The 26065-nt window shown below is 45.5% G+C and overlaps 2 protein-coding genes across 9 annotated transcripts in view; one reads left to right on the plus strand and one right to left on the minus strand.

The window, feature by feature from the left end:
• The window catches only part of WDR90 (WD repeat domain 90), a 49582-nt gene extending 37928 nt beyond the window's left edge, over window positions 1–11654 (minus strand). The window contains exons 1-10 of one of the 3 annotated variants that reach the window (XM_035130626.3): window positions 11527–11654; window positions 9304–9395; window positions 8205–8381; window positions 6889–7027; window positions 5453–5623; window positions 4568–4691; window positions 3281–3348; window positions 2495–2604; window positions 2074–2304; window positions 1428–1490 (exon numbers count right to left, since the gene is read on the minus strand). In XM_035130626.3, the coding sequence (XP_034986517.3) occupies window positions 1428–1490; window positions 2074–2304; window positions 2495–2604; window positions 3281–3348; window positions 4568–4691; window positions 5453–5623; window positions 6889–7027; window positions 8205–8381; window positions 9304–9395; window positions 11527–11536 (1185 nt within the window). In that variant the 5' untranslated portion in view covers window positions 11537–11654. Of the gene's footprint in view, window positions 1–1427; window positions 1491–2073; window positions 2305–2494; window positions 2605–3280; window positions 3349–4567; window positions 4692–5452; window positions 5624–6888; window positions 7028–8204; window positions 8382–9303; window positions 9396–11526 lie in introns of those variants that run through there. The other 2 variants (XM_060282757.2, XM_088657418.1) reach the window with 2 other exon arrangements.
• Window positions 11655–13184: 1530 nt separating this feature from the next.
• On the plus strand, window positions 13185–24145 carry LOC118092525 (adenine nucleotide translocase lysine N-methyltransferase-like). 6 transcript variants are annotated; one of them, XR_015946929.1, is made up of 7 exons: window positions 13185–13324; window positions 13557–13711; window positions 14486–14590; window positions 17504–17644; window positions 18203–18253; window positions 21062–21228; window positions 23967–24145. XR_015946929.1 is itself a non-coding variant. In XM_088657421.1 (6 exons), the coding sequence occupies exons 2-6, from the start codon at window positions 13559–13561 to the stop codon at window positions 24105–24107; spliced, it is 591 nt and encodes a 196-aa protein (XP_088513547.1). In that variant the 5' UTR covers window positions 13185–13324; window positions 13557–13558; the 3' UTR covers window positions 24108–24145. The 6 variants fall into 6 exon arrangements, 4 of the variants coding, with proteins under 4 accessions (XP_088513547.1, XP_034986529.2, XP_034986531.2 ...); XR_015946930.1 differs by lacking the exon at window positions 23967–24145 and adding an exon at window positions 21595–23128; XM_088657421.1 differs by lacking the exon at window positions 21062–21228.
• The last annotated feature ends 1920 nt before the right edge of the window (window positions 24146–26065 follow it).

The following is a 26065-nucleotide window of genomic DNA, read 5'->3' on the forward strand; positions in this document are numbered from 1 at the left end:
CCAGTGCATAGTTAAACTACGGAACTCCCTCCTGCAGGAGGCAGTGATGGCCGCCAACTTGGATGGCTTTCAAAAGGGAAATGGACAAATTCATGGAGGACAAGGCTATCCATGGCGACCATCCATAAAGGCTATGTTCTGCCTCCAAGGTCAAAGGCATTATGCCTCTGAATATCAGGTGCTGGGAACTGCCGGTGGGCAGAGTGCTCTGGTTAGCCCCTGTGAGAACAGGACGCTGGACTAGATGGGGCACTGGCCTGATCCAGCAGGCTCTTCTTACGTTCTTAAGAATGCTGGCCAAAAGGCCTGGCGGGCTGCTGCCAGTCAGTGTAAATAATGCTCATACAGATGGACCAATGGTCTGACTCGGGATAATGCAGCTTCCTGTTTCCAGTAGCTGCTCCATGCACACACGGCTTGTGGCCAGAATTGGAGGGTCAGCAGCCATGATCATAGGAAAGAGGCCAAGACTCGAGAGATCTACGGCTTCTCCAGCCAACCTGTGGTTTCAGAGTTTATCCTGATTTGCTTGTACGAGAAGCTTTTGAAGTGGTAAAGCCATGCCCGGTCTTTATTGAGCCTACGTCCTGATTTGTTTAAGGGGTGTGTGTGTTACATGACAATGAGCATTTATCCTGATTTGTTTACAGAGTATTTGTACATCTTACCATTAATCATTTGTTCATATCAATTTTTTCAATTCATTTCCTCACTGCTTTTCAAACCACTAATAGTCTTGTTCCTTTTTAAAGTGGATCTGTTACACTAGGGCAGTGGTTTTCACCCAGGGTGCCGTGGCACCCTGGGGTGACTTGAATGATGGTCAGGGGTTCTGCGGGCAACACTGGTCTCTGTCCCTGTTTCCTTCCCTCCCTCCTCTGATGCCCTCTCACATCTCTGCTTCCCAAAGGCTTACACAACTGTGGTTGTTTTGCAGCAGCCCCGGCTATATGTTCCGCAGGTGAATGGTGCCTCTGGGAGGCACCCTTCTTTAGCTGGGAGGAAACTCACCAGAAACCAGGGACGGCAGCAGCAGCTTCCTGGAGGACTCCCAAGGAGAGGGGAGAGGAGGCTGAGGGAACACTCCACAAGTGTGAGAGGCTGTCAGCTCTGCAGGCAAGGGGTGCCATAACTGGACTCTTGAGCCCCGCAGAAAGAATGGATTTAGTTGGTTAAGAAAACAATGGACTCAAAAAGTTTGAAAACCTCTGCACCAGGGTAAGAGCAGCGATTTAATCCACTATAAATATGCAAATCTAAAGTTTCAGTTTGCTCCTGCAAAATACTGACAGTCTGCAGGCATCAGTGGCTGAGGAGGTCTGATGTAGCTATGTCTGTGAAATCAAGGCACCTCTTCCAGGTAGCAAGGGGAGATGGGAAGTTAAAGAGTGGTACTTTAAATAGTACTAAAAGGCAGGATCTCTCACCATGCAACGAACTGAGTCCTTGGTGGAGATCACCTTTGGTCCCATCGCTTGTGCACACACATCCTGGAAAGATTCAAAATAAATTAAAATGTTGGCATGGGAGTCAAGAACTTATTAGGGGTTTGTTATTATCTATTAGCCCTCCAGATGTAGTTGGACTGGCCAGCATGACCAGTGGTCAGGGTGAAGGGGGTTGTGGAGGGCGGTGGGTATCCCACACATGTCACAGAGCATTATCTTGTTTCTATGTTGCTTGCACTCTTTGCGCAACCTTATAAAGGTAAAGTTCAGTCTAGTGGCTGTACCCCAGATGGCTCCCCATAACATCCAATTTCACTGCCCATAATGATCTCACAATCCAGCAAGAGGAAGTAGCCACTGACCACTTCTCCCTACAGAGACAAGAGTCATCTTGCTGCCCTGGAGTCCTTGGAAGAAAGAGTATTATATATCTTCCCCTTAACAGGTAACAGGTAAGAGTTTCTCTGGGAAGCAGCAATGGTGGCTCTTTTGCTGTCTCTTTCTTGAGGACTAGCAGATAGGCCTTCCTCATCTGACCATCTTTTCCAATCAAAGGTGAAAACAAGCTATGGATTCATTATTCCAGAATGTGCACTGAATAGCCATGCCTATGGTGTATGCTTACCTCATCAGAATCAACACTGACAGTATGAACAGTCACATCCCCATTTTTGTGGGCATAAACATGAATGCTGCCATCGCCCTCTGAAGGCGCTGGGAGAGAGGAATCCCCTCTGGCCTGCGGTTTTTCCCTCCAGCAGGTCTGGTCCACAGGGTCTACTGTCTGTAGAGGCGCAGAGGTTGCCCGGTGAATCTTGGGGATGCTCTTTGTAAGGAGGGGAGACCGGCGAGGAGTCTGAGAAAATGATAAGCGTTGAAAAGCAAGGATCACAGTCACAAATCTCCAATTTCTAAGGAGGGCTAAATCAAGACCCTTTGCCAGATGCAACTGCCATAGAGCACTGCTTCCTAGAAAGGCAGATGCAATCCAATTCCAAAATATACATGGCCCTGGGCAAGAGAAATAGCTATCAAGGCATACTCACTCGCTTCGGACTGGTAATTTGTTGGATGAGAGACACTCTGTCCTGAACAGGCTTGCTTAGAAATACTTCCTTTGGAAGCTGGCCAACTGGATTGTCTTCTACATGAGCAACTGAAAGGACAAGCGGAAGACGTGTGTGACAACAATCCACTGCAGGTTTGCTCAGAAATAATACCCACTGCATTCAATGGGGCTGTGCTGTCAGGTAATCATATCTAGGCTACACAACCTGACCTGGGACTTGCTTCTGAATAGATATGTAAAGGATTGCACCACTAGGTTCTTGAAGACCTCTAGGGGAAACTGTATCAAATGGTAATCTATTCCAGGCCCGGGACAAGCCATGCATTGCTGCAAAAAGGACTGTATTCTAACTCATTTCTTATAGAATTCAGGAAGGAAGAGCAGACAACTTCTGGAAGCAGGCCTGAGTGCAACAATGCTCCCCCCGAACTTAGGATTCCCAGAAGCTGGTACACTGCCTCCAACAGTGGATGTAGAACATAGTGATCATGGCTAGTAGCATCTTTTAGTACAGGGTTAGCCAATGTATAGTTCTCTCCAGATGTTGCTGTGCTACAACTCCCATCATTCCTGACCACTGGCTATGCTTGCTGGAGTTGATGGGAGTTGAGTATCTGGAAGGCAGCACATTGGCTACTCCTGTAGTAGATGTTTTGCTCATATCCACTCTCATCTGGCATAGAGTGGTCTGTGTCGGATGAATTCTGTCCTGGGATGGAGTGCTTCCATTCCTCTCTTCAACCTCCCTTTTTTTTTTGCCTACCTGCAGCAGGATTCAAAGTGCCTTTTTGAATAGAGTCAAATGGCATCTTGGACCCATCAGAAGGAAACCTGAGCAAGAAGATCAGAGAAAGGGTGACTGGTAAAAAGCGTGGAATGTAAGGAAGGCATGGTTTTGTTTCACTGGTTCAAAGGAGGATGCTGGACTACCAGACAAAAAACACAAAGTTACACTGACTATGGCCATTGGAATGTGGCCAGATTGGAGCAAATTCTGCATGTTGCAATAAACAACCTGGACAAACCAAAGAAAGTGACCACGTATCAAGATACTCTTAATGAATGGTTAAGTAGCAGCCAAACAGCTTTCTTGGGGGAGCTTTCTGTACTTACACAGATATGTGGAAAATATCCACTTCAAAATTCCCAAATGCAATGCAGCCCAATTGGTGTTCCTTGGTCCCAGCACTATAGACGTGTTTATCAGGATCTTGCTCAGTGCAGTATCACTGCCAACACTAAGTTCTGCAGGGGAACCTCTTTTCCTATTGAGCTATGTGCCAGATCTCCAGAGGCTTCTTGAGAGCAGGGATGGTAAAAAGCCTATTTGGTTCAGCGGAAATCTCCTTTGAGTTGGCTAATGTTTGAGTATTCTAGGTGTGGAGGAGCTGGGAGACCAGGGTTCAAATCCAAGCTCAACCATGTATCTCACCGTGCAGCCTCCGGCCAGTTACTCTCCTTCGCTCAACCTAACCTACCTCACAGGGTTGTTGTGCGGATAAAATGGGGAGCAGAGAACCACCTTGAACTCCTTAGAGGAAAGGTGAGATATAGATCTAATAAATAAGTCCAAGGAGAACAACAGAGGTGCATATAACATCTTCTCTGTACAGCTTTTACCATATGAAGACACCACCTCTTTACACTGGTCTTCAACAGTTAAAAGCATTTTGTTTTGCAGGATCTCACCTCTTTTACTGAACCCATACTGTTCTGTTCTGGTTGGAGCAGTTTTACTCTCCAAAATTGTTGGCTGTTGGGTTTTTATAACTGTTTATTATGTTTTTGTAACCTACCCTGGGACCTTGTGGTGAAGGGCAGGTAAGAATTCTTAAAAATTGATAAAATATGCCCAATCCTAGCCAGTTATGGACACAATAGTCAGAAGCATACATTCATACATGAACTATAGCACTGCTCACTCACAACACACACACACACCCCATTTCTTTAACCTCTAAAGGAGAAATATACCAGTTATAAAGAGAAGCAAAGGAAAAAAGCTGGCATCCCGCGCGGAATCACAGAAATAAAATTCAGCAAACCATACCTAACATAATCGTAGAGGTCATGCCAATTTTCACCTTTTGGCACAGGAAATGTCATTTCTCGTGGCATGGGGGAGATACCTTGTGTCACTAATCTGGATTGATGAGCCTCAGAGGAGGTCACACCTAAAAGCACAGAAAGGACGGAGGAAGCAGAAGTACCATTTGTTAGAAAAACAGCTTGCAGAACTCCGTTATCGACCTCTGCAAGAACAGCATTACACCAGCCCAATCCTATGGTGTGTAAACTACGGTAGTCAGTATCCCATTACTGATTGGCAGTCTGGAGTCTGTTTGTGCTATAAGTCTCAACGGCTGGAATTCATGACTTCCAATTAACAGGTGGGGCTCGGCATGAACATGTTGCAATCTGGAGTGTTCAGGGTTCCAAGCAACTGGACTGCATTCCCCGCCTTCTCAGTTTTCTTCCACATTTCTGTTAGTATTCCATGCCCACTGAGGACGCTCTGTCCTCACTGGTCTATAGCTGTAGGTGGTAATTCTTCATTTTGGATTTTGGGGTGAATACAAGGGGGACAAACTTGTGCCCAATCCCAGTTACATAACAATCTTTGATTTTCTGATTTGGAAAAGGCTGTTCCATTTTGCTGCTAATGACGCTGCTTGAAATGTGGATTTTAGTTTGTCCATTTGATTTTCTTTCATAATGTTCTTTTTTTGATATATTGATACACTATGTTTGTGATGTTTGAAGAAATGTTGTGAGCTGTGTATCCCCCCCCCCAAAAAAAGTAAAGTGACATATAAATGATCTAAATAAATAAATGCCCTAGATATAAAACGGCTTTAACCATGAGAACTTAGCAGTCACGTTCATGCAACTATTAAGTCAGTGATCCTTTACACAAGTTCCTTTTAATCCTCACCTGGATCAAAGAGCAAGTCACTAGTGAACAGGTTCTTCACCAGCAGGTTGGAGCAGAGCTTGACACTCTTGAGATGGCTATAGCTTCTGTTCAAGTACAGAGAGAGGATGTAGCGGAGGTCGAGCATCAGGCAGGTCCACCGCACACTGCTGGGAGCCAGGCCCACCAGGTCTAAAGGTCAGAAACACAGAAAGGAAACACCTGAATTGAAATAGACATTCAACACACTAAATCCCAAAACTTACAGGCAGAATGGGCTTCACACATTAGGCCACTTCTAATTTTCTGGTGGGTTTGATATGATATCAAACACACCAGAAATTAAGGGCACAATGGTTATGGTTCAAAGTATATATGAACAAACACTGCTCTAAAGATAACATGCTGCTATGTTTAGACTAAGCTTGTAAGGTGGCTTGATGTTATACCATAATAGTACTATAAAAGAAGTAATTACAACGATAAATGATATGCAATGTAAATAAGAGCTTAAATGACTCAAAGATGACAAGTGCTGGTGGAGGGGAGTCTAATGGATGTTTTTCTTCTTCGTACCCTTTCCCTTTACTCTCTTTGGTTTTGGGGGTTAAGTGTGTGTACTTCATTGTTTGTTTGTAAATATGCTTAAATAAAACATAATTTATTTATTTTTTTGAAAAATAATTTTCAAATGCTTTGTGAGGAATTGGCTATGAGTGTGAGCTGGGATCCAGGTAAGTCCCCAGTTCAAATCTCACCTAGCTCCCAAACTTCCTGGGGAACTAATAATCTTTCAGTGCCTGCTTCCCATATAAGGTATAAGGATAATCATCATGGTCTACTTTAAAGGACCCTTAGAAGGATTGCTGGGAACAGTCAAAGGTGCTATTTTATAGATGCCCAAAGTAGTATTATTTTTTGGGGGGTGGCAAAGCTTTGCTTCTTCATCCATAACAGGGGTCCCAAACTAAGCCCCAGGGGCCAGATGCGGCCCAATCGCCTTCTAAATCCGGCCCGCAGACAGTCCAGGAATCAGCATGTTTTTACATGAGTAGAATGTGTACTTTTATTTAAAATGCATCTCTGGGTTATTTGTGGGGCCTGCCTGGTGTTTTTATATGAGTAGAATGTGTCCTTTTATTTAAAATGCATCTCTGGCTTATTTGTGGGGCATAGGAATTCGTTCATATTATTTTTCAAAATATAGTCTGGCCCCCCACAAGGTCTGAGGAACAGTGGACCGGCCCCCTGCTGAAAAAGTTTGCTGACCCCTGATCCATAACCACGTTCTGTTCTTCTCCCAGATCAACTCAGAGTCTGACCAAAAACCTACGGTAGTTTCTCAAGGAACTTTTAATTTCAGCCACCAGCATCCTGAGGACCAAATCAGAAGGCATTCAGAGCTACCTAAGCTTGCTGCGCAAACAGCAATTTGGTTGGTCTTCTTTGTGTTTTACCTTGCTTAGAAGCCTTGGATGTGCTTTCATAGACTGACCCTCTGGCTGCCCCACAAATAAACGGGAACTGCAGCCATGTGGCAGTTGACTTGAACTCCTTAAAGAGATTGGAAAAGGAAATGCGGACCACCTGGCTGTCCTGGAAATAAATAAATGCAGCCTATTCACATGGGTTAGTTATTTCAACAGGAAGGCAGTAAATACCCAGCTCTTAAGAAACAATAAATATCAATAACCATGGCTAATGAACGAAAACCTACATTTTAAGCAAAGCTACATACTGTGACAGGGACCCAGGTGGCGCTGTGGTTAAACCACTGAGCCTAGGACTTGCCGATCAGAAGGTCGGCGGTTCGAATCCCTATGACGGGGTGAGCTCCCGTTGCTCGGTCCCAGCTCCTGCCAACCTAGCAGATCGAAAGCACGTCAAAATGCAAGTAGATAAATAGGAACCGCTACAGCGGGAAGGTAAACGGTGTTTCCATGTGCTGCTCTGGTTTGCCAGAAGCGGCTTTGTCATGCTGGCCACATGACCTGGAAGCTATACGCCGGCTCCCTCGGCCAATAATGCGAGATGAGCGCGCAACCCCAGAGTCGGTCACGACTGGACCTAATGGTCAGGGGTCCCTTTACCTTACATACTGTGACACGTGTGGACCAGTGATGGGCATAAGGTAGTTCAGGAGCTACTGGGTATCTCTGGATGGTCAGCAAGGTGTTCTAACTCCCAAATGTTTGGCTCCACCTTCTCTGAACTGCATTCATTCCAGCTTGGTATTATAGGAACAACTAACTTTAAGAACTAGTGTCTGAGTTTTTATGGCTCCCCATCTTCCTGTCTCATTTCCTTTTTCTTTTTTTGTTATGCCTTTCTGACTGTCTGTAGGTGAGGAATGTCTTTTATTGCCCCTGATTATATGTAAGCTCCTCTGGGAGGCTTTTTAGCTGAAGAGTGGAGTAAAAAAAAAAAGAAGTTAAGATGAAACTAGCAGTGCGAAGGATTTCATTCCAGCTTTTCTGTGTGCACAGCAACTGCTCCATAAGTGAGCCAGGGGGTGGGGAAGCTCTGTCGGGCAATGACTCTCCATTGCTGTCCCACAGTAATCTTATTCCAGAGGCCCTTTGAGATTTCTTCAGGCCTATCTTTGACAACCGTAAGGACTAGACCTTTGCATTTCATAAAAACAAAAGCTAAAACGCTCACAAAGCCACGTTCTGCAAAGGTGAATGGATCAAGGCCTCCAAAGAGAAATAGGCCCACTCGATGGTACCACAAAGGGTACTTGTAAGAGATCAGGAGATAAACTCTCACCCACCTCTGTGGCAACGTCCAAGTGCACCACGAAATATTTGGTCGGTGCTGGCTTGAAGAGGATGTAGAGGTAGCGACCAGTGAGACCCAGTGACTGTGTACTGGTCTTGGGGAGCTGGAGGTAGTTACTAGCAGGCACAGCGCCACTGATGCGATACACTGTCCCTTTCAGAGTCTTGTCCTGAACACAGGAGGATAAAACAGATGGAACAGCTCAGGTAAAAGAAATCAGGTCACACAAAAGCTGGAGTATAAGCATCCAAGGATGCTGACTCCCGTATGTAGCATAATGGCAATTAACACAGCATTAAGGAAATATCAGCAAAGCACTCAGTGCTCCATTTCACTCTCCCTGATGTCATCCCCAAGTGGAGGGGGACAAGGATCCAGTTCAATTCCCAGAAAGCCCCAGGTCTGAGACCTCCAGCAGATGGAAGTTCTGACACATATGAAAATATACAGGGCTTTGGTGGGAAGGCATATGATGCAGAAACCTTCCTAAAGCCAAACAGGTCTGTGGCTGGCCCAGCCTTCTTCAACCTGGTGTAGTGGGTCAGTGCGCCTGGCTGTTGACCAGGTGGTTGGTGTTTCAAACCCACCCAGGGATGGCTGTGGGCAGGATTCCTGCACTGCAGGGAGTTGGGACTAGAAGTGGTCCTCAACCTTGGGCCTCCAGATGTTTTGAGACTACAATTCCCATCATCCCTGACCACTGGTCCTACTAGCTAGGGATCATGGGAGTTGTAGGCCAAAAACATCTGGAGGCCCAAGGTTGAGGACCACTGGACTAGATTACCCTTCCAACTCTACAATTCAATGATTCTATGATTACAGAGGTTTTGGACTACTACTTTGTTGTCCAGATATCTGGAGGCAAAGGTGCCCTTATGCATGCTACTTTTGAGTTCCCTTAGGGATCATATTTGTCACTCTTTCCATCTCCTCCCCTATTCATGGAAGGGAGAGCTCACATGCAGCAGCGGTGGCAGTGCCACACTTGGTCGCCTGCAGACTATTTCCACTCACCACAGGCGACTAGCTGAGTGCTAATACCAAGGCTACGTTTAACTACCCAAGAAAGGATCAGGAACTTCTGACACTACCATAAAGGTTGTCACATCGCCCTCCTTCGTGGACCTTTTCCATTCCTCGACTTTAAAGTGCTTGAAGATGTTTAGATAGGGATGCTGCCACACTGCAGAGAAAACAAATCTGTTAACCCACAAACAATGTAATTCCTGCTATTGAAGCTGCTTCCCTCCCTTTACACAAAGCAGAATTATCCCTATGCTATCTTCCAAAATTAGAATTAGCCTCCTAAACAGAAGGGCAGCTATGAGTCCCAGTGTGGGGGGGGGGGGGAAACTTGTATTTTTGCTAAAATGATCTCATTCTCTCAATTTCCCCACAAAATAAATTGTTAAAGATAATCAATAGAAATGGCATCTTACTTTCCAACATCAAAAAATGAAGAAAAATATATAAAAACTCAGCCAAGGTTTATGTGAGAAGGATCAATGCTTAAATAATGACCTTACTTTTACTAAGGGAATGGGGATTGATTCTTGTTTTGTTCTATGTGACTTTTTGGGATGAACACTTTTAGTATATTCTGCTATCCCAGATTGTATTTTACTTTTTCTGTTAAGGCACTGTAAGTCCTACTGAGCATTTAACTACTGCATATCAGACAGATATCTAACAGGTGAAGACCCCCCCTTCATAGCTAAAAACTTCACTTGTTGAATTTCTACCTGTCGTGTAGCTGCAAAATGCCTATAACAATCATAGATGCAAACTATTTTTCCTAGGAGTGTTCCTGTGCATTGAGCTGCATGGCAAGCAGAAATATAAGAGTCCCCCCCCCAGGTATAAATGAAGAATAGATAGCAATGCCTGTCATGCACTGTTAAATGTACAGGAGCTCAGCCAAACTAGGAAAAACAATAATGCATCTCAAACAGTTAAAAGTAAAAGGTAAAGGACCCCTGGACGGTTAAGTCCAGTCAAAGGCGACTACGGAGTTGCGGTACTCATCTCGCTTTCAGGTCAAGAGAGCTGGTGTTTGTCCACAGACAGCCTTCCGGGTCTTGTGGGCCAGCATGACTAAACTGCTTCTGGTGCGATGGAACACCTTGACGGAAACCAGAGCTCACGGAAACACCGTTTACCTTCCCACCACAGAGGTACCTATTTATCTACTTGCACTGGTGTGCTTTCAATTGCTAGCTTGGCAGGAAGTGGGACAGAGCAACGGGAGCTCACCCCGTTGCGGTGAAGCTCAGTGGTTTAGCATCCCATATCTCAAACAATACTGCAGAAACAACCCAACAAGTAGAGTGGGGAGGCAGAAATGGGGGAGGGGGAGAGAATAAGCCATTTGTGACTTATGCCCATCATACTATATATATAAATCCCCCCCCTAACACCAGCATGTGAGGCAGAAATCTGATAGCTGGACTTTGTTTAATCAGGGATGGTAGAAATCACCACCAGTTGCATTTTATCCATGTTGTGCAGCTGTTTAATACAAAATATTGTACAGTATAAGCAGAGTTCCTGTGCATCCCAAACTTCTCCCTCTTGCAGAGGATGGAAGGCTGGACCTCTGTGGCAGCTATATGTCTGCTCAATACAATACATGCAACTTACATTCACTTATTCATTAACTGCCCTGTAACATGGCTCTCTGGGCAATGCAACAAGAAATGTTTAAACACAACTTGCAAAATGTTAAAGAGACAAAAAACAAACAAAACCAAAAACCCACCCCAATTACGGTCCAAACATACTACAGCTAAAAAAAATATCCAAAACATCACAGACTATTTCATATATTTATCCTCCCCTGGGCTCCTTGAGGAGGAAAGCCAGGATACACACACACTGCAACTCATCCAGTCCTCCAGAAAGCCAAAATCATCTCATGAGCACTAAAAACATAACTACGTGCAGTCGCGGCTGCCCACAGGCAGAAATCCGGCGGGCGAGGAGATGCGTCTCCCCTAATCACAGAGAGGACCGAAAAGGCTACACCTAGCGAATTTCTGCCTGTCCTCTCATGCAGCTGCTGCTTTGAAAGCGCAGAAGCCCTGCCAGGAAACAGCAGCAGCAGCAGCTCCACGGGTTGTTGTTTTTTGTCTCAGAATAGGGGAATCGGTGGGGCTGTCGGGGACTCTTCCCTCTCCCGCCCCGTGGATGCTCAGACTCCGAGGAGCCTCCAAACCAGCCCCGCCTGGCCCTGCTGGGGTCCTAGTGCCCCTCATTTCCCCAGAGCCCAATACCCGCCCTGGCTCCCCTGCCCTCCCGCTCCCCTCGGGGGGCACCTCTGGCCATGGCTGCCCCGCTCTCTCTGCGGCTCCGCTTGAAGCCCGCTCTCCCTTCCCGCCGCTGCCCGAGAGGAGCCCGCCCAGCCTCCCGCAACCATAGAGTCGCCTCGGGCGGACTGCGGAGGGTGGGGGAAAAACCTACTACAGTACTGTACTGTATTCCGCTAGGGCTAGAGCGGCTGCCCCATCCCCCTGGATCACAGAGTTCATGGAGAGAGTGACAAGCGACGCTCTCGCTTCCGATTTCCGTCTGGCCATTCAAGAAAGCACTTCGCGCGCTCTCAATAAGGTGCGTGGCCTCTCTGCTGCCATCGTATCTCTGTGGTGGGCCATCGTATCTCTATGGTGGGCCTGTTCCCATCAAAATAAAAAAAATTCATTCAGTAGCACCTTAAAGACCAAGTGTGCATGCACACGAAAGCTCATACCAAAATAAAAACTTAGTTGGTCTTTAAGGTGCTACTGAAGGAATTTTTTTTATTTTGCTTCGACTCAGACCAACACGGCTACCTACCTGTCCTGTAACTGTTCCCATCAGTTCTATTTAAGATGCAAAAATACTCAATGCGTTAAAACCCTCAGAAAAGCCATAGCAGATGCAACATGTAAAACTCCTTCGTTATGTCAACTCCAGGCAAAAGGAGCAAAAGGATTTAGTTATATGGCAAAGAGAATCCAGCCGCTTGTGTTGGGTTGACTTCGCTTGGGGGAAAGAGCTGTGTGTGTGTGTGTGTGTGTGTGTCTATTTGTTTAGGGCACTTTATACCACGCTTTCCTGTGCTAAAATCAAACTCAACCTGCTTACGATGAAAATATAAACAAACAAGACCAATCCCTAACTAAATGTTTTAAATAGTTTAGATAATGGGGTGTTTTATTTCGTTACTGTAGCAACTTCAGGGTGAGTACTGGCGCCTATTTTTCTAGAGGGGAAAAAGCACTGCTCACCCCCATGTCAAAACCATAAATGAGAACTATCAGGTCACTGTGGCAAATCTAGTGTTGTTTTTTTTCTAGGGGGACGCATACCCCTAAACATTTTGTGAATCTAAGTTTGGCCTCATTTCAATATGAGTAGGAAAATGAGAGTACCCCTAAACATTTCTTAAGGAAAAAGGTAAGGTAAAGGGGCCCCTGACCATCAGGTCCAGTCGTGTCCGACTCTGGGGTTGCGGCGCTCATCTCGCTCTATAGGCCGAGGGAGCCGGCGTTTGTCCGCAGACAGCTTCCGGGTCATGTGGCCAGCATGACAAAGCTGCTTCTGGCGAACCAGAGCAGCGCACGGAAACACCGTTTACCTTCCCCGCCAGAGCGGTCCCTATTTATCTACTTGCACTTTTATGTGCTTTCGAACTGCTAGGTGGGCAGGGAAAAAGCACTGGTCAAATCCATATGACTTTCTTTAGGTGAGGCTCTGTGACAGGTCTTTTAGGAACATAAGATGCTAGCCTAACACCAGTTTGTTCCCACCTAGCTCAGTATTTTCTACACTGGCTGACAGCTGCTCTTGAGAGTTTCAGATGGGGCATTCTCAGCCCTACTGGGAGATGCAAGAGATGAAACCCGGGACTTTCTGCATGCAAAGCAGCTGCTCCAACAGATCAGCAGTCCTTTCTTTCTTTCCTTCACAGGCACACGGAATTGTTATGCATGGAATAAGGGATGTGTTTTCTGCTCTGTTCGGATTGCTACGCAAGCTGTGTTTTTGCACAAAGGGTAAAGTCCACCAAGGTCACAAAGTAATCGCAGTCTGGCCATTTTGGCTGCAAATGTTAAAGGACTGGGAGAAGATTCGGTAAGTTTCTTGTTGCAGATTCTCTTATTATGCAGGTGACACTTCTTTGCACTTTATTTTTAAAAAATGGTTTGTTTTTTTAAAGTATGACTTTCCCATTCTTCCCAAGCTGCCCTACAACCAGAGATCTGTCCTCCCCCCCCCTTCTTCTTCTTTTTTGCAGCCAGTACTGCAGTGGCAGAGATGCAGCATTTAACTAGGAAATGATTTGCACATTTCTTTGTTTTTGCAGTCATGGATCATGACAATGTAGAAAAACTGGCGGCAGAGCTGCATGAAAAGGGGAGTGCTTGGGGTCCTTTCCAGATAGCAGCAAGCACCAGCTTGGCCCTTTATTTTGCCTGGGCCGGATCTCTTGCCCTTGGGCTACGCAAAGTTTATTTACAGGTACCTGAGGTTACCACCATTTAAAAATGGTTAGAGCAGGGCGAAGGGAGCAGGAGAAGCTGCAGGTCTGTGGAGGGTATGGGCAATAAGTGCCTCACCACAAGGGGGCAGCAGAGCACACATTCAAAGGCTCCTGGATGATTGTGAGAAAGAGGATGATTAGGTGGGGGCTGGCCAAGGGCAGACTGAGGTTGGCTGGGCTGAGCATGATACCTCCATATTGATCATCCTCTATGGCCTGGTGACGAGATACAAATAAACTAATCTACAGTCCCTTGCCTGAAATACTGGAGAGCCACTGACAGTCACAGCATACCCTCCAACATTTCTGCGATGAAAATAGGGGTGTCCCATTCCATAACGATAATATAATTTTACTATTTATACCCCACACATCTTACTGAGTTGCCCCAGCCACTCTGGGCAGCTTCCAACATATCTGAAAAGCATAATAAAACATTAAACATTTTTTTAAAAAAACTTCCTTATACAGGATTGCCTTCAGATGGCTCAGGGGTCAGATAACTCCATACCCTCCAACATTTCTCTGATGAAGAGAGGGATGTCCTAAGGAAAAGCGGGACATTCTGGGATCAAACCAGAAACCAAGACGGCTTCTCTAAATCAGGGATGTCCCTGGAAAATAGGGACACTTGGAGGGTCTGTCACTGAGCTACAAGAACCGACACTTTCATGTGGGATAAGCCAGTTTTACATGTTCCCAATATCCATGCCTTTTGCAAAACTCACCAGCTTCTTTCCTTTTTAATCCAGGTGCCATATGTACCCTCCAGTGTCAAGCAAGTGAGGAATATGATGTCGCTGCTGCAGGGGCGCTCTGGGAAGCTGGTGGATTTAGGATCGGGTGATGGCAGAATTGTAAGCACGTCAAAATGCACCCGAGTGTGGGATTGCCAAGGCCGTTGGTGCATGGCAAGGATGAGCATCTGCCTGCCACACTCACTGCTTGGTTGTGATTAAGATAAACTAAGAATAAATGACCTTTTGTTGATAGGGTGGGGGCTGTTTACTTACAGGGATGCTTTCTGTTCTAACACTGAGCTATATACGCAAATTTAACGTCGGAAATCCTACCCTTTGTGGGGGACATTGTCATACCTTTCTCCCAAAGAATCCTGGGAATTAAATTCTGCTAATTTCTTTATTATTATTATTATTATTATTATTATTATTATTATTATGTACCCTGCCCATCTGACTGGTTTGCCCAGCCACTCTGGGCAGCTTCCAACATATACAAAACATAATAAAACATTAAAAAGCTTCCCCATATTAAATAATAAAACATTAAAAAGATTCCCCTTATTGCTTTGACATCTGATGGGAGGGCATTCCACAGGGCAGGCACCCTCGGTGCTGAATCTCAGTGCATGGGCGTAGGCAGGGGGGGCAGGAGGGGGCAGCTGCCCCCCTAGAAGCAAAAAAATTATTGTATTTTACAGACCATAACCAGCACTTTTCCCCTCCAAAAACTGAAGTGGAAAGGGCTTTGCTTTAGCAAGAGCAGCTAAGTCTCTGCTTGCTGGGGGGGGGGGGACACAGCAGTAACAAAAACACATCAAATAAATAAAGCAAAGTGGCTACCAGTAGTTAAGCAGTTAAGACAATGGAGCATATATCCCCAGGCAAGATTCGATAGCTGACCATTTCACCCTATTGTTCTTAAGTGGGAGTTGTTAATGAGCATTCAGGAGCATTAAGAGTTCTATTGGCGATTTAATGAGGGTGCAGACTCAGAGGATTCAATTTGACTAAGGTGGCTCTGCAAGGCTAAAAAGAAGTGAATAAGAAAGGGGGGAGGCTGTAGCTTTGACAGACACAGTGATGTTTATAAAAAGCATTGGTGTTCCAGTCTGCCCCTCCTCCTGCATCTGTATACTGTAAATCAGGGGTGGCCACCTCCCAAGAGACTCTGATCTACTCAGAGTTTAAAACTGGGGGTGATCTACCCCCTTTTGGGGGGTTCAGGTCAAAGCTGTTGAGTTTTTTTTAAAGGAAGGGAAGCTTCTTTTAGGAGGGAGGGAGGCCCATTTTTGTTTAGGGCTTCAGGTCATAGTTCAACTTTTTTGAGGGAGGAGGAAAATTTTGGGTGAGCTTTTTTTAGGGGTGCCAGTGACCTACCAGTGATCTACCACAGACATCCAGTGATCTACTGGTAGATCACAATCTACCTGTTGGACGTGCCTGCTGTAAATCAAGCAGAGAGAAAGCTGCTTACAAGGCTCCTGTACATGCAGAGTTCCAGCATCACAGCGTCACCCAGAGGCACCCACAAATATGAGTTATCCCTCTCTCTATTTCTTCCTTCCTTCCCTCCCTCTTCCATCCTTAATAAAATACGGGGGGGGGCAGATAAGCCCCACATAGAAAGCCCATCAACATGGGGGGATGACTCTTTCAAATACGGTATTTACCAATAATTGGGGGGGGGGAGGCACCTAGGCCTCTAGGAGTTGGCTGCTATGCCTAGGAGTAGGACAATTCAAGAAAGCAGAACAATGCATATGGTATGGTAATATATCAATAGAATCGTAGAATTGTAGTCGGAAGGGACCACAAGGGTCATCTAGTCCAACCCGCTGCAATGCAGGATTTTTTTCCTAAGGTGGGGCTTGAACCATGGTTGAAATATTATGCTGATATGCAGCAATGCCTCGGAGCCGTCGTGGCTGCGGCCATGCCTTGCCTCGCCCTCGCCCGCCCTGCCACCCCCTCTCACCTGCCCGACCCTCCCGTCCTCTTGCTGCAGAGTTCCAGCATCACAGCGTCATCTAGAGACACTCACAAATATGAGTTATCTCTCTCTCTATTTCTTCCTTCCTTCTCTCCCTCTTCCAGCCTTAATAAAATACGGGGGGGAGGCAGATAAGCCCCACATAGAAAGCCCATCAACATGGGGGGATGACTCTTTCAAATACGGTATTTACCAGTAATTGGGGGGGGGCACCTAGGCCTCTAGGAGTTGGATGCTATGCCTAGGAGTAGGACAATTCAAGAAAGCAGAATGATGCATATGCTATGGTAATATATCAATAGAATCATAGAATTGTAGTCGGAAGGGACCACAAGGGTCATCTAGTCCAACCCCCTGCAATGCAGGATTTTTTTCCTAAGGTGGGGCTTGAACCATGGTTGAAATATTATGCTGATATGCAGCAACGCCTCGGAGCCGTCGTGGCTGCGGCCGTGTCTTGCCTCGCCCTCGCCCGCCCTGCCACCCCCTCTCGCCTGCCCGACCCTCCCGTCCTCTCCAGCCAAGCAGGGTAGCCGCCAACGCTACCAGCCCCAGAAGCACAAGGTGGCCGCTGCTGCCGCCGCCACAATGTCATCAGGCCCGCTGGCCCTTTAGCCCCGCCCACTTCGTGGCCCCTCCCCTTCCGTGCCTTGGCCCCGCCCCTGAACGACCATGGCTTGCCCCCCCCCCCCCTAGTTTTGATCCTGGCTACGCCCCTGTCTCAGTGTTCAGGCTGAGCGATGGGGGTGGAGACGCTCCTTCAGGTATACTGGGCCGAGACTGTTTAGGGCTTTAAAGTTCAGCACCAACACTTTGAAATGTGCTCAGAAACGTACTGGGAGCCATTGTAGGTCTTTCAGGACCAGTGTTGTATGGCCCTGGCAGTTGCAATTCCCAGCAAACTATATTTCCCAGGATTCTCCATAACTATTAAAACAATAAAAGAGGGTTTAAATGTGTGCAGATGTGACCTGCACCATGAAACTGACACAGCATTAGGCAATAGACAACGTGCTTGATTCTGGCTGCACTTCCAGGTGTTGGAGGCTTACAAACAAGGCTTCAGGCCGTCTGTTGGCTATGAGCTCAATCCATGGCTTTTACAACTGTCCAACTTTCGTGCCTGGAGGGCTGGGTGCTATGGAAAGGTTTTCTTCCGGCGAGAAGACCTTTGGAAGGTAAGCTCTTTCCACACGGAGGCAAGAAGCTAGGCCTGTAAGGAGCAAACCGAAAGTGGAAGGAGGAGCTGTCTGCGGTAGCCATCTCACCTGCATCTTAAGTGAAGCTCAGGAGAAGCAAAAGTTAGCAGCAAGGCTTCCCCTAAGTTTGGCAACCTCCAGGTATTGTTGGGCCCCCAGCTGCCATGAGCACCAGCATCATGTCCAGAAGCCAGGGGTTGATGGGAGTTATAGTCTTAACAACATCTGTTGATGGGAGTTGTAGTTCAACAACCACCAACCCACACTGGTTGCTCCTGCTATATAGTTTAGCTATGTGTTGTGAAGCAGTGTTCCCTTGTGTTTGTCCTGAATCTCCCAAGGTTCAGCATCACTGGTTGGCCCCAGGTTCTTTTAAGAGAGTGAGTGCTGTAGCTTAACTATATGCTGCAATATCTGAGACCATGGGACTGTGCTTTGCCTCCCAGTGCACTGGGATGTAGTCCAGTCCAGAATAGGAAACAACCATCGAACCATCTCTCTTGACTAATTGTCTGCTGCTGGTGCTGTTGTTTTAAGGCAGATCTCTCTGACTGCAACAATGTCACTGTGTTCCTGGCTCCCAGCTTGGTGAGTAGTTTTCAGATAAGCTTGTCTATATTACCTAAGCAAAACCAAGGATGGTCAGTGCAATGCCCAGTCTTCACGATATCTAATGGACTAATACCTTCAATTAACTGGCAGTAGTATTATGCATTCAGTCTTATGAACCTGCCCCAGTCTTAAAATTGGGTCTGAAACCCTATTTCTTACGCTCACCTCAGTATCCATTAGGCTGGTGAGTACTGGAGACAGGGCCTTATTAGTTGTGGCCCCATATCCTTGGCACTCTCGCTAAAGGAACTGCATACTACCCCATCTTTGTTAAGTTGTAAAAGTCTGTTTGAAAACAAATTGCATTCTGCATCCTATTAAAAAGTGTGTTGGGTTTTGAACGCCTGCTGTTTATCCTTTCTATAATTAGATGTTTGCTTTCCTGCATTTATTAATTATCTTCTGTAAACTGCCCTGCATCTGAAAGGCAGACTAGAAGCATTTAGATAAATTCATTGTCAAAGCCAACAAGTGGATAACATCTTCTACAAAACACTTGCTCTCATTTTTCCCAGCAGAAGGAATTCTCCCCATCTGCTTGGTACTGTCCAGCCTCTGACCTAGAAATCAGTCGAGACATAGAAATTAAAACCTTATACTAACAGTGGTGGCAGCTCCATTTGAGCAAAAGGGGCACAGCCTACCAGCCTCAGTCTGCCTGCAACTGCCTACTTTACTTGCAACCAGCCCGGGGAGTCAGTTTCCTCCTCCTTTGTCCCTATACAACTCAACAGGTTAACTAGAATTAGTTTTCTGCACCTGTTTGGTAAGGTGTTTTGTTTTGTTTTTTAAATCATACTCCTGTACTGAAAGCCAAAGGGGATTTAACAATCTTCAGCACATACTGATTTAGTTGTTTTGGCAGTGTCTTTCATTTTAACAATGTCTGCTGCTGGCTTTCCTTTGTGGGACTAGGTGGCAACAACTGAGTCCATCCGTTGCTAAAGAATGACGATTGCCCTAGAAGCGCCCAGCAGTCTTGCTGAGGCATCACAACTGTGTGCTCTATTTACACTGCTGCTGTGCAGTCACCACAGCCAGATGCTGAGCTTGCCAGCTTCCCCCCCACCCCACCCCCCGACTGCAAAGTCAGCCAAAAGCAAATAATGTTGCCTCATTTCTGCAGAGGCTGCAGTTTGAAATTCACTATTCCCAAGTCACCTTATGCTAGATGCTGGTCAGTTAAGAGAGAAATTGGCCCAGTCTTCTTTTTGCAGCTTTCAGGAGTCACCTTGAAGAGTTTCCTTTAATTGATTTCAGTCTGGAATTACCAAACAGAATTCTTTCTGAAGGACCATCTGCCCCTGTATGCGTCATTGGGGGGGGGTGTTTTATATGTAACCCTGCCTCTGCAGACTATCATAGGGTCTGCAGACTGAAAATAGGCCTTTTTCACTGCTCCCACTGCTGCACAGGAAAAGACATCATCAATTTTCTTCAGACACCGTGTAAAAACACCATACACTCGGGTGGTTCAACCTCCAGTTAGGCAGTTATCAGACGGTGTTGTTTCAGCTCAAGAAGAGGCTGATCTATTCACTCATTTTATATTAAAAAACAAAACATTATGGCCCCGTGTCTCCTCTCATGTCCCTAATAGATGCTGACTGCCTTGCTTCAACGGAGCTTCTATGTTAGGAAATGGTAGAGGAACATTCACATAAACTCATCGCGTACGCCACATGGATTTGGGAATCAGGGGAGCAGTTAGGGCCAGAATTCATAGAAATAGAACAATTTTCCTGTAGGTTTTTTTTCTTAGTTCATGCAACAAATGATGATGCTTCAGTCTGAAGCCCAGGGGTGGCTGGTACCCTTTGGAAATGGTAGGGCAGAAGGCAGAAAGGCCAGCAGAAAGTGGCGCCAGAGCCAAGGACAGGCAGAGCTAATTCAGGGCAGCTCCACACCATACTTTTAAAGCATTTTCAGTCACATTTAAAGCATGTGACTCCCCCCACAAGGAATCCTGGGAACTATAGATGGTTTCACCTGCAGAGAGCTGCATTTCCCAGCCACCCTTAAACAATAGTTCCCAGGATACTTGGGAGGATGTGTGTTGAATGTTCTTACATGTGCATTGAATGTGCATTGAATGTATGGTGCGGACCTGTCCTAATTCTAGCTTCGTCCCCATCCTCTTCGCTGCTGCATTCTACAAAGGCAACCCTGAGACTAAGGGGCAGAAAGGTGACAAGCAGTTCAATTCCTAGATTGATAAGTTAAGGAGGCATGCAGATGGGGGCTGACTGAGGGCAGACGGAGGTTGGTGGGACTTCGCCCTAATAGACCAACCTCTGCCGATAGAGCAGCACTTTGGGTGGTCTCCCCAAGGCTTTCTTTGTCCCTTCTGAGATTCATTCTCTGTCAGATCTTGCTGCCGTCAACGTCATTGTAAAGCAGGCCTCTCTCGGCAGGTCCCGCTCCTGGAGAGAAAACTGCTTTCAGAACTCCCAGATGGGGCCTGCGTGGTGGCTGCCCGCTTCCCTTTCCTCAACTGGATTCCTACCAGCATTGCTGGAGACAACTTAGAAAGAGCATGGGCCTATAACATCACAGCAGTACGGCAAGCAAGCAGGCAGGCAGATGCCCAGCCAAAGGCTAAACGTGCTCCATAAAACTCAGCTGTGCAGGGAAAATGGAAAAGATGCATGAAATCGACAACAGTGCCTTTCCTTTTGCTAGTAGTTGTCTTCACTAGTGGGGGGGGGAATCATTGGTTTGTGTTTGCTTTATTATATTCAGTGGTACCTTGCTTTAAGAACAGTCCTGTTTATGAACGATAAGGTTTACGAACTCCGCAAAACCAGAAGTAGTATTCCGGTTTGACAACTTTACCTCAGTCTAAGAATGGAATCCGAATGGTGGAAGAGCACTGGCGGCAGGAGGCCCAGTTTAAGAACAGTTTCGGTTTAAGAACGGACTTCCGGAACAGATTAAGTTCGTAAACCAAGGTACTGCTGTATTTTGTATGCTTGTTTTATATTTCTTCTTCAGATGAAGGGCGGTATACAAATTTTAATGATGATGATAGGTTATAATGGTTACACAGTTCAGATGAGAGGGCCAATGAAAGAAATTTCCACAAATAACACACTTATGCCAAATGCATCATGACTCTAGCAGTAATACTTCCCCCCCCCCTGTCTCTCCCCCAACCCACACCCGAAATAATGGCTTTATCACCTTAAGGGGCTGGTGGGTACTTGCAGATACCAGTGGACAAATTTACCCACATTTTTTATTTCAGTTTATCCTTTTCCTCCCGTCTTAAGTTCAGTTTACCACATTGGTTTGCAATTTGTTCCCCTTAAAACCAGGACCTTCTCGGTAATGGCACCTGCCCTGTGGAATGCCCTCCCATTAGGATGTCAAGGAAATAAACAACTATCTGACTTTTAGAAGACATCTGAAGACCTGTATAGGGAGGTTTTTAATGATTGATGTCTTAAAGGTAAAGGGGCCCCTGACCATCAGGTCCAGTCGTGTCCGACTCTGGGGTTGCGGCGCTCATCTCGCTCTATAGGCCGAGGGAGCCGGCATTTGTCCGCAGACAGCTTCCGGGTCATGTGGCCAGCATGACAAAGCTGCTTCTGGTGAACCAGAGCAGCACACAGAAACGCCGTTTACCTTCCCGCCGGAGCGGTCCCTATTTATCTACTTGCACTTTGATGTGCTTTCGAACTGCTAGGTGGGCAGGAGCTGGGACCAAGCAACGGGAGCTCACCCCGTCGCAGGGATTCGAACCGCCGACCTTCTGATCAGCAAGCCCTAGACTCTGTGGATTAACCCACAGTGCCACCTGGGTCCCTTGATTGATGTCTTACTGTGTCTTAATTTGTTGGAAGCCATCCAGTTTCACTGCACATTTTAATATGCCTATTTTTCAAACAACTTCCTGCATATATAATGCATATTTAAATGCTACTTTCACTGGCATAAACATATTTTTTACACAATTTCCTCTAACATGCATGATCTTTTGGTATGAGAACTTCATTACAAATTTCAAAGATAAGCTGGTTTTTAGTTTGCTTAATCATTCAGGGAAGTACGAGTTAGGCTGATTCCCACTGAAATGTGAACCCACCCAAGTTTCTACACTTTACACCTTTACAAACACAAGTAAAGATGAAGAAACTATCCTGGGAAGTATGCAGGCATCATAAGGAACAAAGAAATATTAATGTGACTATGGAAAAAAGAAATTGGCATGATTTAGGGCAGTATCCAACTAATGTGTCCAATCAGTGCAATTTCTGTCCGTGCAATGGAACATTCTTCCTCTGCTCCGCCTGTGTGCCCCATATCCTCCCCAAATTTGTTCCAGAAGGTTGGGGGAACCCACATCATAGATTTAGGGAGCACACAGTGTGGGGGTGCACAGGCAGAAGTCTTTGCACTGATGGAATGAGTTGTTATTATTATTACTACAGTACTTTGGATACAAGATTCCCCAAGATTATTGATTTGGTGTCAGTTAAGTCTTCATATTTAAAGATCATCTTTTCCATGAAGTTTGAAATAAGTTGTCATGCCAGCTTTCTGCCAGGAGGAGGGAGGCTGAGAAGTCAGGGTGTGTCCATAAACCTGTATTTTGGGAGAAAATAATCTCCGACCCAAATTGTGTGTTGTGGGATCAGTCAGTGCATAGGGGGTCTTACAAAAACCAAGGTCCGTGAGTTAAAGTTAAAAACTAAATATAAGCCCAACTGAATGGCTGAGGAACAGTCTAGAAGGCTGAGGCTGCTGTCAAGAGATGCTAGATTTATTTTGTTGGTGCAGTGCAAAGAGATGTATGTAACGTTTTCTGATTTCTTGAACCATGATTAAAAGATGAACATCAGGCTGCAAGCTTGTGTGTTCCCCGCTTTTCAGTTTTCATGATTTCGCTTGCCATCTTGCAGAGGGAAATATTAACCATGGCTACCTTTAAACAGATTTTACAAACAAGCCTCAAATCCCCAATATCGAACTCAGCTATGTTAAAGCTAACCATAAGTAGTGTTGATCTCAGTGCAGACTGCAACACTGCAGGACAGATGGGCAGAAGATAGATTGGAGTCTCCTGGTAGTTATTTGCTGTAGATTGGAAAGGGTTTCTCTCTCCCTAGAGTTCAACACCAGCAAGTAGAATTGGTAGGACAAACCTGTGTATTAATTGGTTGCAGGTCTTTGCACAGCTGTACTGACAGCTTTTAAGCTTGCATTTTAGAATCCTTACTGTAGAGTAACTCAGACTGCAATACATAGCTCTGTATGTATCAGGGGCTACCAGTAAGGATATTCAGAATTTTGAGAAAGTTCCATAGGCACCAGGTTTGTGGCATAACACAAAAGGTCTGCCACATTTAAAAGAGCAGAATAAAGAGACAAGAACATAGAACAGGGCAGTAATATTTACCAATATCTTTTCCAGATACCATAGGAGGTACTGGTGGGCACACAGTCCCTGGTATTTATGCTGTATGGCTTCCTGGGTATAATAGGCAATTGGCACCATTATTTTGCAGCTGACTTTGAAACTGGGGTGGGGCAGGGGTATGTGTGGGAGAAAGGAGTGAATTCACAAACCCATGAGGTAGTCCTGATCTCTTGACCACAAAACTGCATATGGAGAGGTCACACTTTCCCCAATGCTTTAAGCCAAAACCAACTCGTCTCCAGTTTATTTTATTTTTCTTCTTTTCAGTTACAGCAAAACGGAGGACAGAAATGTATTAGTAATGCCCAGCTTCTGACAGAGACCCTGCCACAGCACAGCTTTCGTATCACATTTGCTGATCACCAACATGCATACAGTGATCTGAAAATCTCTTTTTTTCGCAGATAGGAATGAATCTTCACTATAAAATAACAGTGACAACTACATTAGCTTTGCAGTCTGTGCATTCAGAATGTCCATTTCAGCAACTCAGGCTTTTTAAGCTCCACAAAAAATGATAAGTCATCACACTGGAATCAGTTCAGCCCCTGTTGATACTGATAGCCATCCTTTGCAGGAGGGGGGGGGGGGTTAGCAGCTCCTGTAAATCTAATAAGGTACTATTTGCAAAATCTCTGTAAAATGCCCTTAATATAGCCTTTGCCATAGGCTGTGCAAAATGGTTTACTATCTACATTATTATTAATTATTTTTGCATTGAAAAGGTCACAGTATAGTCGTTTAAATAACTAGCACAATAAATAATAAATTATTATTATTATAAAGTGGAAAGAGGAGGACTCTAGTTAAACAACATCAAAGACAGCAGCTAGGTATATGGCACTTCAGTTCAACGTACTGAGGGCATATCTACACTTCCTCTTGTCCTAATACTTTCCACCGGGGAAAACGGCTCTTTAGCACTCAATCTGGGTTTTCTCCAGGTTGACGTTTGCTCCGATTTAGCACTAAAGAGCTGGTTTTCCCTGGGAAAGAAGCAGGGCGAAACTGCTTGGACCTGTGCTTTTTAGCCATGGGACAAGCCGAAGTGTGGATGAGCCCTGAGTATCTTCACATATTAAAATAGGGATCAGCACTTGGTGGCCCAGAGACTAAGCCCCCTCCCTCGGGAAGAATTACCATCAGGCCCCTGGAGGAAGCAAAGGGTATATATGTACAGTACATGGGAATTGAGATGATGTCTATGAAGTGTTCCTTTACTGGCAAAACCGTTTGGGACTGGGGGTGGGACCAGCCATCTTTTCCTTAAAATGGCTCAAGAACTAGCTACTAATCAGGGCATTAGGATGGTCTGGTCCCTCACACACCTGTACAAACCCAAACTGCCAAATCTGCAGGAAATCAGGAGTCAAATGATGCAATCCGTGCGCCATTTCTATGCCATCCCATCACCTTGACAAAGTACAACACTCATGCTTCAAAACAATGGAAGAAGCCAAACATTTAATAACCAAATTCAACAGTGGCTGGTGATCTTAAAATGAAGGCTTTGTTCCATGTGAACTTGAATGTGCTGCTCACCATGGCATCTAGAGTCTCAATCTTAGCTGGCATTTTACAAAACCCTAAAGGTCCTAGTCCTCATATCTGCAGACTAAAGAGTGAAAATGCAGGTGCAGCATCTTCTAAAAGGTATGGAAGGGGAATCTGATCAGAACTTCTGGCCAAAAAAGGTTATCTACACAATCCTTTTTCCCTTTCATATCTCCTCCCATTAGTTTCCAGCCTTTTGCCAACACTGAAGGGTAAAAAAAAGTTAATTTAAGTTTCTGTAAATTTACCCAGTATGGATAATGTAAGTTTCCTCCAGCAGCGTTCAGGTTTTTGATAGAGTACATAGCCCTGTTCTAAGGTTAATAGGAAAAACATCAGAGCCCTCCTGGGTGAGACCAAAGGTCCATCTCTTCCTGCTTCCTATAGTGGCCAACCAAATGCCTCACAGACCTGCAAAGCTTGAAGGCAATAATAGCACACCACCTCTGAATCTGGAGGTTATCGTTATTTCATTTTACCCATATATTTTACCCATACTTCTGCTTCAGAGTATCTGATGAAGTGTGTATTACACACGAAAGCTCATACCTTGAAAGCTTATATTTAGTTGATCTTAAAGGTGCCACTGGAATTATTAAAAAAGACTTTTTCCATCTTTCATCTTGTTATTTATTACACCTGTTCATGATAGCATCTTAACCCCCCCCCAAAAAAAGCTCAGAAATATGCTTCTGTCATGTGGTTAGAATAGCTCCTTAACCTATTAATCCCAATAACAGAAGAGTATGGTTGCAAGGCAAACTCACCCAGACCCAGCAAGGAGATTTCTTCAGATCACTTGCAAACGCAAT

This window comes from Zootoca vivipara, chromosome 13 (genome assembly GCF_965207765.1).
Source record: "Zootoca vivipara chromosome 13, rZooViv2.hap1.1, whole genome shotgun sequence".
In the NCBI taxonomy this organism is placed as follows: domain Eukaryota; kingdom Metazoa; phylum Chordata; class Lepidosauria; order Squamata; family Lacertidae; genus Zootoca; species Zootoca vivipara.

What these genes read in the sequence shown, in the direction of transcription:
- LOC118092525 (XM_035130638.3), top strand. Translation starts at nt 13,559, where the DNA reads ATGGATCATGACAATGTAGAAAAACTGGCGGCAGAGCTGCATGAAAAG. An exon ending in GATCGGGTGATGGCAGAATT is followed by an intron (nt 14,591 to 17,503) that starts GTAAGCACGTCA and finishes CTGCACTTCCAG; the next exon opens with GTGTTGGAGGCTTACAAACA. An exon ending in GGCGAGAAGACCTTTGGAAG is followed by an intron (nt 17,645 to 18,202) that starts GTAAGCTCTTTC and finishes TGTTGTTTTAAG; the next exon opens with GCAGATCTCTCTGACTGCAA.